At 36.1% G+C, this 14,469-nt stretch overlaps 1 protein-coding gene across 3 annotated transcripts in view; it reads right to left on the bottom strand.

The window, feature by feature from the left end:
• Positions 1–264: 264 nt before the first annotated feature.
• ANXA4 (annexin A4) overlaps positions 265–14,469 on the bottom strand; it is a 69,918-nt gene continuing 55,713 nt past the window's right edge. For 2 of the 3 annotated variants that reach the window (XM_082672587.1, XM_082672586.1), the window contains exons 10-13: positions 12,604–12,699; positions 11,596–11,654; positions 10,454–10,576; positions 265–1,528 (exon numbers count right to left, since the gene is read on the bottom strand). In XM_082672587.1, coding sequence (XP_082528713.1) covers positions 1,469–1,528; positions 10,454–10,576; positions 11,596–11,654; positions 12,604–12,699 — 338 coding nt within the window. In that variant the 3' untranslated portion in view covers positions 265–1,468. The remainder of the gene's footprint in view (positions 1,529–10,453; positions 10,577–11,595; positions 11,655–12,603; positions 12,700–14,469) is intronic. The other variant, XM_082672585.1, reaches the window with a different exon arrangement.

The raw sequence follows: 14,469 nt of genomic DNA, 5'->3' as shown, positions 1-14,469 counted from the left end.
ATTGAAGCAGCAGTACTATTTCCTATAATTAACTGGAATGACTAAGTATTCATGTAAATAGCTTTCACCAGTAGTCAAGCACTTGTAATAGGCAAGTAGAAACAAATCCTTATATTTCACCCATCAAAATACAACAAATAACTACAGAATGAAGAAGACAAATATTCTTATTTAATATGAATGTTCTACTTAGAACCGAGAGCATCACTCATTTCCAGAGATAACTTAAATATACTATTTTATATCATTAAGTAGTGTTTGGTATATATGAACATTAGTTTTACAGCAGTAGAGGTACATAAGATTAAATATGTTATTTTTCCTAATGTTGTACTTTCTAATAGAAATTGAGTAACACAAATCCTTCAAAAATATCTACTTTCAGAGTCCAGGATGAAAAAACTCACAAGCAGAAAAGTCAGTCAGAGAAAGCATACACCTCATTTGAAAGGCACTGTGTTTTATTGAAATTATTTTTCCATGTTGTATACAAAGTGAACTTTTAAATTAAATCCAAGTACACCTTTACAGTAATTCTAGAGTTGAAAGGCACAGTGCAAGTATAAATTACTACAAATCAACAAAACTGAAAATGATTTTAAAAATTTTGGGCACAAAAATTTTTCTTTAAGTAAAAATAAATTCAGAGCACTACACCATCACCAGAATACGCAGTTTGACACAATTCTTTCACATTCATCTTCAAGCTGGATCAATACCATTATTATTATTTTATTATATTGTTATTATTAACCATAATATTGTGGAATGTTCAGCATTTATGTTTGGTAACCAGACATATATGATCTGTATAACCACATTTAGAATTGAATTCGTTCAGAAGAGTTGGTGAGTTTGGTATACTTTAACCTGGAGAGACTGAGATGGTAACATAAGATGTGATGGAGGAAGTCTCTAATGCCAAACTTAGTAAAGATCAACTAACACTTTAGACAAAAACCTAAACAAAGGAGATCTGTGGATGCTTTCAAACTATGACATGTAAAATAGCAAATTGGATAGATTTTCTTACTAACTAGATGCTCACAATTTCACATCAAGAAATTACTAGCCACTCTAAAAATAGAATTAGGGAAGAAATGTGATTTTAGAACAGTCTTCCATTTCAACAGTTTTCACCAAAAAGAAAATATGAAATAATTTAATATATTCCAATTTCTGTGAAACACAAACAAGGAAGAAATCTGTTGAAAACATGGAGCACATTCTTATTTCTAATTTAAAATCTCCTTTTAGGTTTTATAAGCTTTGAAAAGCAAGTACAGCTTTAAAGCATCATAGTGAGTAATTACAGATGAATAATAATGCAGTCTATATCTTAGGAGGCATCTGTAGGCATTTTAATTGGAAATAACCATTCTGAGATAATGCTAGTAGCAGTGTAGAAAAATGAAGTTAAAAAAAATTCAAAGTGTAGGGAATCCTCCTATCCTTTCTGGATTTTATTTTAATCATCTCCTCCACAGAGAATGAGCAATACCTTCTTATAGTCTCCAGATGTATCACCCTGGGGACAAGGAAAGCAGAGTTACAATCAGATAAATGGGTTTTAAAATAGAATACACAGCTCAAAGTCATCTAGGTTAACTTTTTCAGTCTTGCCGGGATCTTTCTTAGAGAGGTTTTTTTTTTTTTTAAATGACATTTGTTATTTTTTATTATAAAAAGAACACCTGTTCAATGTAGAAAATAGACATAAAAGAACATAAAAACATCATCTATAATTCTAACATCTAGAGATTACTCTGCCTAACATTTTGTTTTTTGCATATCCTTCCAGACTTTTTTCTATGGATATAGATTCCTACATGATGGGATTGTAGTATTCTTCCATATTCTACTTTTTTAACTTCTATACCTATTTCCCTATTTTAATTTATTAAATACTCTTCCACAGCATCATTCCTTAATGGTTACAGAGTATTCTATTGCACATAGGTAAAATAATTTATTTGATTACCCCTCATTGGATATTTATGTTTTTTTCCCAATTTTTCACTATTATAAACACTGCTGCAATAAACATACTATAAATTTTTGTGCATTTTTTGAATGATGTATTCAGGATAAATTTTCATAAAATGGGAATTACCAGATTAATGATCATGTATTTTCTTTGAATATGGGTTGCAAAATAGCCTTCCAGAAAGGTGCTATAATTTCTACATAGTATTTTTCATGGCCTAAATAATAGATCAATTTTTGCTAGTGCTTCATGGGCACTAGAAAAGATGGGATGGGATTCAAAGTTTAATGTATATCTATTAAAATCAATCTTAATACACCCTTGTTTATACTTTGTCTCATTGATCTGCCAAAAGAGAAGGATGTGTTAAAGTCTATCTAGCATAGTATTTCCATCAACGTCTTCTTTTGGAGCCTCAAGTTTCTTATTTATATATTTGAATGCAATACTATTTGGCAACTAACGTTTTATGGTAATTTAATCTTCGTTGTAAATTGTTGCTTTTATCAATATAAAGTGATCTATTACTTTGTCCTATTTAATGCTTTTTCCCCTTAAATTCTTCTTTTTACTTATAGTATAATCCCTGCTTTCTTTTTGTCAAATGTTCTTTTCCCTGGCCTTTTCTTTTTAAAGCTTCTTACATATCACTGTATTTCAACTGTTCCTTATAAACAGCATAGAGTAGGATTTTATATTTTTACCTAACCTGAGAGTTTATTTATTATTATAACTTACATTTGTAACCTTACTCCTGTCTTTTTTCTATTATTTACATATTTTCTATTTCTATTCTGTTTCTTTTGACAATTTTTATTGAATGGGCAATGTATTCTTTATTTTAAATTTTTTCCAGTGTTATATGAGTGTGTGTATACACATATTAACGTATTTATATATATACAAACATATAATGTAAATGTATTTATTGTGCTGTTTCCCCTAGTCAATCAATATTTTTTACCCCATCATTTTAGTGTCTGTATAGTACTCCACTGGATAGATTTCCCATAATTTGAGTCATTCTCTATTGGTTAATAAAAATTAAAATAATGTGTAATAAACTCTGTAACCACTAAGCAAGAACTTCCTATTCCCCTTATCCTCCAGCCCCTGGTAAACTCTAATCTACCTTCTGTCTCTATGAATTTACCTAGTCTAAATATTTCATGTAAGTAGAATCATATACAGTATTTGTCCTTTTGTGTCTAGTTTAGGTCACTTAGCATGTGTCCAAAGTTCATCCATGTATCGGAAACTTCATTCACATTATGTGTGCATATATCACGTTTTGTTTATCCATTCACCTGTTCACGGACCCTTAGGTTGTTTCCACCTTTTGGCTATTATAAATAATGTTAACATTGGTGTCCAAATACCTGTTTAAGTCCCCTTTTTCATTTCTTTTGAGTATACACCTGGAAGTGGAATTGCGGGGTAACATGGTAATTCTATGTTTAAATTTTTGAGGAAGCGCCAAACTGTTTTCCACAACGGCTGCACCATTTTACATTCACACAAGCAATACACAACGTTCTAATTTCTCCACATCCTCTCCTACATTTGTTATTTTCCATGTTTTAAAAATTATAGCCATCTTAGTAGGTACGACGTGGTATTTCACTGTGGTTTTCATAATGATGTTGAACAGCTTTTCACGTGCTTATTGCCCATTTGTATATCTCCCTTGGAGAAATGACGATATTTAAATCCCTTGTCATTTTTTAATTGGGTTGTTTGTCTTTTTGTTATTGAGTTTTAGGAGTTCTTTATATATTCTGGATAGTAAACCCTTACTAGATATTATTTTCTCCCATTCTGTGGATTAGCGCACTTTTATCTTATTATTTTGCCTAAAGATATTCTTAAATATATAATAACTAAGTAAGAGGTATAGTTTATTTTTTAAACATTTATTGGCAAGTTGCCTCCCCGGAAAGTTAGACTAGTTTATAGTGCTTCCATAAGAGACGGTGAGATTTTCCCAAGCCTTTCTCAATGCTGGTTATGACCTCTTTAAACTTTGTTAAGGTATTAGGTGAAAAATGGTGATTTGCTTTTATTTGCAATCCATTGTATATTAGTGAGATTAAACATTGTACATATTTATTGTCCATTTGTGTCTCATCTTTCATGAAGCTCATGTTTTCTTTCTGTCCAGTTTTCTTTTTGGATTTTTCTCCTTGTTCTTAGTAATTTGTACAAGTTCCTCATATAGGGATATTAACCCTACATTATAAGTATATGGTACAAATATATTTTCCCATAGCTTCATTTATGGTCATCCTTGAATCTTAAAATTGTTTTGCTTACAGCTAGCTGTATTTCAGCTCTGCAAAAAACAGTGACCTCACAGACTGTACAGAAATAGAAACAAGTTCCTAAATGCCTTGTAGACATAGTCATAAACTCTGCAGCTCAAATCACCTAGTAGTTAAACCTCTCCAAGCTATGAGTAGGATCAGAATATTTAATTCACAGATCAAATCCTGATCTGTGCTGGCAACACCAGCTTCTAGGGAAATGGCTTTGGCTTCATATTCCTGAGGCATCCTCAAGAAGCAAAGTCCCAGTAATGAGGGGTTTTGAGAGACGTGAATCATTTCGCATCACTCCCATGCCATGTTAGGACTCCTAGAAGTCTGGTGCCAGGTAAAGAATAGCAATCCAGGATGACTATCATGTTTTCCCATATTTTCAGCAGACCTCAGCTGGCCCTGGATGACTGATTCAGTTGCTTCTCTTTTATTGTAAGCAGGTAGAAATGGAAATTGTGCTCTTAAAACCATTCATTAAAATATAACCTTTCTTGAGAGGTGGAGGGTGGCTGTGTCTCACCGTGAGGACAAGGACACTGGCAGCAGAAGTTCTAGGAAGTACTCCTTGGCATAAGCCCTCCCAGAGTCCGCCATTACCCCCACCAAAGAGCCCAGGTAGGTTCTAGTGTTGGGTCGCCTCAGGCCAAACAAGGAGGGAACCCAGCCCCACCCACCAACCTTCAAGCGGATTAAAGTTTTACTGAGCTCTGCCTACCAGAGCAACATCCAGCTCTATCCATCACCAGTCCCTCCCATCAGGAAACTTGCACAAAACTCTTAGATAGCCTCATCCACCAGAGGGCAGACAGCAGAAGCAAGAAGAAATACAATCCTGCAGCCTGTGGAACAAAAACCACATTCACAGAAAAATAGACAAGATGAAAAGGCAGAGGGCTATGTACCAGATGAAGGAACAAGATAAAACCCCAGAAAGACAACTAATTGAAGTGGAGATAGGCAACCTTCCAGAAAAGGAATTCAGAATAATGATAGGGAAGATGATCCAGGACCTCGGAAAAAGAATGGAGGCAAAGATCGAGAAGATGCAAGAAATGTTTAACAGAGATCTAGAAGAATTAAAGAACAAACAAACAGAGATGAACAATACAATAACTGAAATGAAAAATACACTAGAAGGAATCAATAGCAGAATAACTGAGGCAGAGGAACGGATAAGTGACCTGGAAGACAGAATGGTGGAAATCACTGCCATGGAACAGAATAAAGAAAAAAGAATGAAAAGAAATGAAGACAGCCTAAGAGACCTCTGGGACAACATTAAACGCAACACATTCACATTATAGTGGTCCCAGAAGGAGAAGAGAGAGAGAAAGGACCAGAGAAATTATTTGAAGAGATTATAGTCGAAAACTTCCCTAACATGGGAAAGGAAATAGCCACCCAAGTCTAGGAAGTGCAGAGAGTCCCATACAGGATAAACCTAAGGAGAGGCACATAGTAATCAAATTGGCAAAAATCAAAGACAAAGAAAAATTATTGAAAGCAGCAGGGGAAAAATGACAAATAATATACAAGAGAACTCCCAAAAGGTTGCCAGCTGATTTCTCAGCAAAAACCCTACAAGCCAGAAGGGAGTGGCATGGTATAATTAAAGTGATGAAAGGGAAGAACCTACAACCAAGATCACTCTACTCAGCAAGGATCTCATTCAGATTTGATGGAGAAATCAAAAGCTTTACAGACAAGCAAAAGCTAAGAGAATTCAGCACCACCAAACCAGCTCTACAATAAATGCTAAAGGAACTTCTCTAAGTGGGAAACACAAGAGAAGAAAAGGACCTACAAAAACAAACCCAAAACAATTAAGAAAATGGTCATAGGAACATACATGTCGATAACTACCTTAAACGTGAATGGATTCAATGCTCCAACCAAAAGACACAGGCTTGCTGAATGGATACAAAAACAAGACCCATATATGCTGTCTACAAGAGACCCACTTCAGACCTAGGGACACATAAAGACTGAAAATGAGGGGATGGAAAAAGATATTCCATGCAAATGGAAATCAAAAGAAATCTGGAGTAGCAATACTCATATTAGATAAAATAGACTTTAAAATAAAGAATGTTACAAGAGACAAGGAAGGACACTGCATAATGATCAAGGGATCAAATCAAGAAGAAGATATAACAATTATAAATATATATGCACCCAACATAGGAGCACCACAATACATAAGGCAACTGCTAACAGCTATAAAAGAGGAAATCGACAGTAACACAATAATAGTGGGGGACTTTAACACCTCACTTACACCAATGGACAGATCATCCAAAGTGAAAATAAATAAGGAAACAGAAGCTTTAAATTACACAATAGACCAGATAGATTTAATTGATATTTATAGGACATTCCATCCAAAAACAGCAGATTACACTTTCTTCTCAAGTGCGCACGGAACATTCTCCAGGATAGATCACATCTTGGGTCACAAATCAAGCCTCAGTAAATTTAAGAAAATTGAAATCATATCAAACATCTTTTCTGACCACAATGCTATGAGATTAGAAATCAATTACATGGAAAAAAACATAAAAAACACAAACACATGGAAACTAAACAATACGTTACTAAATAACCAAGAAATCACTGAAGAAATCAAAGAGGAAATCAAAAAACACCTAGAGACAAGTGACAATGAAAACATGACAATCCAAAACCTATGGGATGCAGCAAAAGCAGTTCTAAGAGGGAAGTTTATAGCTATACAAGCCTACCTCAAGAAACAAGAAAAATCTCAAATAAACAATCTAACTTTACACCTAAAGGAACTAGAGAAAGAAGAACAAACAAAACCCAAAGTTAGCAGAAGGAAAGAAGTCATATAGATCAGGGCAGAAATAAATGAAACAGAAACAAAGAAAACAATAGCAAAGATCAATAAAACTAAAAGCTGGTTCTTTGAGAAGATAAACAAAACTGATAAACCATTAGCCAGACTCATCAAGAAAAAGAGGGAGAGAACTCAAATCAATAAACTTAGAAATGAAAAAGAAGAAGTTACAATAAACACCGCAGAATACAAAGCATCCTAAGAGATTACTATAAGCAACTCTATGCCAATAAAATGGACAACCTGGAAGAAATGGATAAATTCTTAGAAAGGTATAAGCTTCCAAGACTGAAACAGGAAGAAATAGAAAATATGAACAGACCAATCACATGTAATGAGGTTGAAACTGTGATTAAAAGTCTTCCAACAAACAAAAGTCCAGGACCAGATAGCTTCACAGGTGAATTCTATCAAACATTTAGAGAAGAGCTAACACCCATCCTTCTCAAACTCTTCCAAAAAATTGCAGAGGAAGAAACACTCCCAAACTCATTCTATGAGGCAACCGTCAGCCTGATACCAAAACCAGACAAAGATACTACAAAAAAAGAAAATTACAGACCAATATCACTGATGAATATAGATGCAAAAATCCTCAACAAAATACTAGTAAACAGAATCCAACAACACATTAAAAGGATCATACACCATGATCAAGTGGGATTTATCCAAAGGATGCAAGGATTCCTCAATATATGCAGATCAATCAATGTGATACACCATATTAACAAATTGAAGAATAAAAGCCATATGATCATCTCAATAGATGCAGAAAAAGCTTTTGACAAAATTCAACACTCATTTATGATTAAAAACTCTCTAGAAACTGGGCATAGAGGGAAACTACCTCAACATAATAAAGGCCTTATATGATAAACCCACAGCAAACATCATTCTCAGTGGTGAGAAACTGAAAGCACTTCTTCTAAGATCAGGAATGATGAGACAAGGATGTCCACTCTCCCCACTATTATTCAACATAGTTTTGGAAGTCCTAGCCATCGCAATCAGAGAAGAAAAAGAAATAAAAGGAATACCAATTGGAAAAGAAGAAGTAAAACAGTCACTGTTTGCAGATGACATGATACTATAGATAGAGAATCCTAAAGATGCCACCAGAAAACTACTAGAGCTAAACAATGAACTTGGTAAAGTTGCAGGGTACAATATTAATGCACAGAAATCTCTTGCATTCCTATACACTAATGATGAAAAATCTGAAAGAGAAATTAAGGAAACACTCCCATTTACCATTGCAAAAAGAATAAAATACCTAGGAATAAACCTACCTAGGGAGACAAAAGACCTGTATGCAGAAAACTATAAGACGCTTATGAAAGAAATTAAAGATGATACCAACAGATGGAGAGATATACCATGTTCTTGGATTGGAAGAATCCGTATTGTGAAAATGACTGTACTACCCAAAACAATGTACAGATTCAAATTACCAATGGCATTTTTTACAGAACTTGAACAAAAAATCTTAAAATTTGAATGGGGACACAAAAGAACCCAAGTATCCAAAGTAGTCTCAGGGGAAAAAAACGGAGCTGGAGGTATCAGACTCCCCGACTTCAGACTATACTACAAACCTACAGTAATCAAGACAATATGGTACTGGCACAAAAACAGAAACATAGATCAGTGGAACAAGATAGAAAGCCCAGAGATAAACCCAGACACCTATGGTCAACTAATCTATGACAAAGGAGGCAAGGATATACAATGGAGAAAAGACAGTCTCTTCAATAAGTGGTGCTGGGAAAACTGGATAGCTACATGTAAAAGAATGAAATTAGAACACTCCCTATCACCATACATAAAAATAAACTCAAAATGGATTACAGACCTAAATGTAAGTCCGGACACTATAAAACTCTTAAAGGAAAACATAGGAAGAACACTCTTTGACATAAATCACAGCAAGATCTTTTTTCATCCACCTCCTAGAGTAATGGAAATAAAAACAAAAATAAACAAATGGGACCAAATGAAACTTAAAAGCTTTTGCACAGCAAAGGAAACCATAAACAAGACCAAAAGACAACCCTCAGAATGGGAGAAAATATTTGCAAACGAATCAATGGACAAAGGATTAATCTCCAAAATATATAAACAGCTCATGCAGCTCAATATTAAAAAAACAAACAACCCAATCAAAAAATGGGCAGAAGACCTAAATAGACTTTTCTCCAAAGAAGACATACAGATGGCCAAGAAGTACATGAAAAGCTGCTCAACATCACTAATTATTAGAGAAATGCAAATCAAAACTACAATGAGGTATCACCTGACACCAGTTAGAATGGGCATCACCAGAAAATCTACAAACAAGAAATGCTGGAGAGGGTGTGGAGAAAAGGGAACCCTCTTGCACTCTTGGTGGGAATGTAAATTGATACAGCCACTATAGAGAATAGTATGGAGATTCCTTAAAAAACTAAAAATAGAATTACCATATGACCCAGCAATCCCACTACTGGGCATATACCCAAAGAAAATCATGATTCAAAAAGACACATGCACCCCAATGTTCATTGCAGCACTATTTACAATAGCCAGGTCATGGAAGCAACCTAAGTGCCCATCGACAGATGAATGGATAAAGAAGATGTGGTACATATATACAATGGAATATTACTCAGCCATTAAAAGGAACGAAATTGGGTCATTTGTACAGACGTGGGTGGATCTAGAGACTGTCATACAGAGTGAAGTAAGTCAGAAAGAGAAAAACAAATATCGTATATTAACGCATATATGTGGAACCTATAAAAATGGTACAGATGAACCGGTTTGCAGGGCAGAAACTGAGACACAGATGTAGAGAACAAACGTATGGACCCCAAGGGGGAAAGCGGCAGGGGGTGTGGGGGTGGTGGTGGGATGAATTGGGAGATTGGGATTGACATGTATACACTAATGTGTATAAAACTGATGACTAATAAGAACCGCTGTATAAAAAAATAAATAAAATAAAATTTAAAAATTAAAAAAAATATGGACACTCCAAAAAAATATATATATATATATAATCTTTCTTTGTCTGGGGTCAACATGAAATAATTAACTCTATTTAGAAAGCAAACATTTCCAGCTTCTAACCAGGCAGAGATTTAAACATCTGTGGGAAAGGAGAGAGACTGGAAATATCTGAATTAGAGTACCATCCTTAAATGGAATGATGTCTGCCAAGGAGAGGATAAGAAGTGTCTAAAAACCTAGGTCAGAACCCCCTCCTTTCATCAGCACTTTCCTCTGGGCCAAGGCAAGGCTGCTGTGACCCACCTTGATGAAGGAGTACAGAGACTTTCCGTAGAGCCTCTTGAAGTTTGCCCGGATGTCCAACATGTCAATCTCCGCTCGAGAAACCATCACTCTGATAAGGGTGTTGTCATCAGTGCCCAAGCCCTAAGGAAGAAACAAGATCCCTGCATGCAAAGCTGAGCTAGTTTAGACAGTGCTCTTTGTTAGTCTATCAAGGTAAACTATGTATCAGTCTCCCAATGACGTCCCTTGTACTCTAACCTTAGAGGCCTGTGGAGTCTGGTTCCTTACCATGGAGCTCAAGGGTTTCCCCAACTTATCTTTTCAACACTCAGTGTTCTGACCAGAGGAGATAGCTCTCTGCCCTTCTAGGGACATACCCTGTGTTCTCCAGCCCTCCTGCCTCACATACAGTGATCCACCCACCATGTCATCCTCCCTTCCCAGCTTTACCATCCTTCCTACCATGTAAAACCCTCTGATGTAAAACTTCCTTTAAGGTCCTGCTCAAATATACCAATTTCTTTATATGTCCTTTTCTGATGCTCACCCCCAAACAAATATTTTTTTAAACACCCTTTCCTCTGTGTTCCTATAATATTTGGATCCTCAACTACCGTCTTACATTCTATTTTGTTCTTACTGGTGTTTTGCACAGAGCTGCCTTCCTCTCAGAGCTAGAAGTTCTTTGAGACCAGGGATTGCATTTTGATCTCTCTTGCCCCTCCCATGGCTCTCAGCAAGGGTGTTTGCACGGAGTACAATGCATGGTTAGGAGCTGGGGCTCTGAAGTTGGACTACCAGTGTTTGCATCCCTGCTCCATTCCTTTCCTCACTGAGGACCCTGGGCAAATTGCCTATCCTCTTTATGCCTCAGTTTTCTCATCTGTAAAATGGAAGATGATAACAGTACCTGCCCCACAGAGCTGTTGTGGGGATAAAATTATACATATAAAGTATTAGGAACAGTAATCACACATTATAAGTACTCAATAAATATTACCTAGCATTATTATTAGCAAGCACTCAGTGAAGTATTTGAAGAATTGAACTGAATAGCTCAAGCTGATTTTGGCTAATTTGCATGGGGGATATAAGTAAGCATATGAAGGTGGACACAAGACCCTCAGAGCCATTCAGATGCTAACAATGAGGCCACTTACCTTCATAGATTTATAAAGCCTTTCAGCAAAATATGCAGATTTGTTCCTCATGCACTTTACTGTCAAGAGATAAAAAGAGAAATGAAAAGATTACAGATAAAATCTGCAAAACAAGAAGAGACAGTTGTTCCCATTGTTTCTACAAGGTGTGAAGTAGTATCTTTTGATTGCTTTGTCGAAAAATTTAGCCAATGTTTTATGAGCATAGGCTATGCTAAAAGCATTTTCACAGATGGAAAGTACCCTCAATTTATCGTCAAGTTCCTAGACAAATAATTAATAAAGGCCATTAAAGCAAAAGGCAGCATAAAATTTCAAAAAGATTATTGCTATCTGTACCATATGAAACAGTTATTAGTTCTAACCATTCACAGACTTGCAAGATGCAGCTAGTATAGGATTAACCTTTCCACGTGCTAAGATATAAAGGCACAGAGGATATAAAATAGATAAAGCCACATGGTACAATAACAATCAGGTTATATATAATATTTCTCGCTTAAAATTCTGGGTCACACGGGACTTCCCTGGTGGCACAGTGGTTAAGAATCCACCTGCCAATGCAGGAGACACGGATTCAAGCCCTGGTCCAGGAAGATCCCACATGCTGTGGAGCAACTAAGCCTGTGTGCCACAACTACTGAGCCTGTGCTCTACAGCCTGCAAGCCACAACTGGTGAGCCCGCATTCCACAATTACTGAAGCCCACACACCTAGAGCCCATGCTCTGCAACAAGAGAAGCCACCGCAATGAGAAGCCCGCACACCGCAACCAAGAGTAGCCCCTGCTCGACTCAAGTAGAGAAAGCCCGTGCACAGCAACGAAGACCCAGTGCAACCCAAAATAAACCAATTAAAAAAAAAATTTCTGGATCACATGTCATGAATGATTTAAACAATTTTTTTATCCCTGAAAAAAAATTTCTACAACCCATGACAACAAATTGATAATAAGGAGGAAAGTCTATAAATATTTGTTTCTCCACTCCCCACCCCCTACCAGCTTACCTATGGCCAGCAGAGCTTCTTCGAAGCTACCAGATGTTTCAGACTGAATACTCTGTTCAATATCCTTCTGTGATATCCTTTTATATTCATCGAACACTACAAACAATAACAAAATGAAAATATAAATAATAAAGAATAGAGGAAACTAAACTGTACAGAGAGAATGAGCATCTTTTAACTAGACTATACTATTATTCTTTGGTATATTTCAAGAGGAAACTAATTAGCAATGTGGGTGAGAACCAGGATGCATATGGCAAGTGGAATGGAACAGAGGAGAGGAGGAAGGAATATTGTGAATCTTGGAGGACTTCAGGCAAGTCATTTCCCTTATGTGGGACCCTGTTTTCACTACATAAAGTGGAGATAACCTCTGGAGAGATTTGCTTTTTTTTCTCCTTGTTTCCTTAATAAGCTTGGCAATCACCTGTATGTTCATCTTCCTTTCAGCACATCAAAACTAGAGCAATTCCTGTTTACAAGAGCCAAGACATGGAAGCAACCTAAATGTCCATCGACAGGTGAATGGATAAAGAAGATGTGGTGTGTGTACACACACACACACACACACACACACACACACACAATGGAATATTACTCAGCCACAAAAAAGAATGAAATAATGCCATTTGCAGCAACATGGATGGACCTAGAGTTTATCATACTAAGTGAAGTAAGTCAGACAGAGAATGACAAATTTTACATGATATCACTTATATGTGGAATCTAAAAAATGATAAAAATGAACTTACACAACAGATACAGACTCAAAGACATAGAAAACAAACTTATAGTTACCAAAGGGGAAAGGTGGGGGAGGGAAAAATTAGGAGTTTGGGATTAGCAGATACAAACTATTATACGTAAGATAGATAAACAACAAGGTCCTACTCTATAACACAGGGAACTATATTCAATATCTTGTAATAACCTATAATGGAAAAGAACCTGAAAAAGAATATATATATGTATATACATATACATATAACTGAATCACTTTGCTGTACACCAGAAACAAACACAACATTGTTAATCAGCTATACGTCAATTAAAAAAATAACTAGAGCAATTCAACCTTTTCAAAACTTGGTCACATTTGGTAACAGTTGCTTGCACCTTTTAATAGACTTTAACATAATTAAAATTTCTCCCCTTTTCTACCAAGTATTTTTGAATATTATGAACATATTTTTCTCTCTTGCTGCCTCCTTCTGGAGCCTTCTTAGAGTGGATATCTGCTGTTTATCTTCTTAACACTGCCTTCTTTGGGATGCTACTCCACCCCCATCAGAGTGATTCTCACAGGGCTGTCAATCCAGGAACACCCCTACCCCCCAACATACATGACAAGCTCTAACAAATGAGTGAGCAGTTCATCCAACCAGGGCCAATCAGTCTTACTCTCCTGGGAATTTTTTAACTGAGCAGATATGATGAGGATAGCCAAAAGCACTGAGTCATCTTTAACTTCAGAGAACATAAGAATCACCTGGGAAACCTGTTAAACTCCTTGCGTGTCACTCTCAGAAATCCTAAGTTAGCCAGTCTGAAGTAGGGGGTCCAAGAATCAGCATTTTTAATGGAGACGAGATTTTAGGAAACTCTGCCTTAGAAATAAATCCATGACTCCCTTCTACTGAGATCCTCAGAACTGCCTTGATTTCTAGTCTTTCTGGAGCTGTTCAGCTCTCCCTTCAATTCAATGGACCTCTAGTATTTTCCATTTTCCCTCTTGTCCCCTTCTATATGATTTTCTCTTTTCCTATGTAATTATTCAGTGCCTATTTCTTGGAATTTAAAAATCTAATTGACACATTTTCTAAGACTCAGTGTTCTCCACTGTAAAATGGGGAAAATAATGGCTGC

This window comes from Grampus griseus (genome assembly GCF_964374135.1).
Source record: "Grampus griseus genome assembly, chromosome: 15".
NCBI lineage: Eukaryota > Metazoa > Chordata > Mammalia > Artiodactyla > Delphinidae > Grampus > Grampus griseus.
This window is presented reverse-complemented; position numbering and strand designations above follow the sequence as displayed.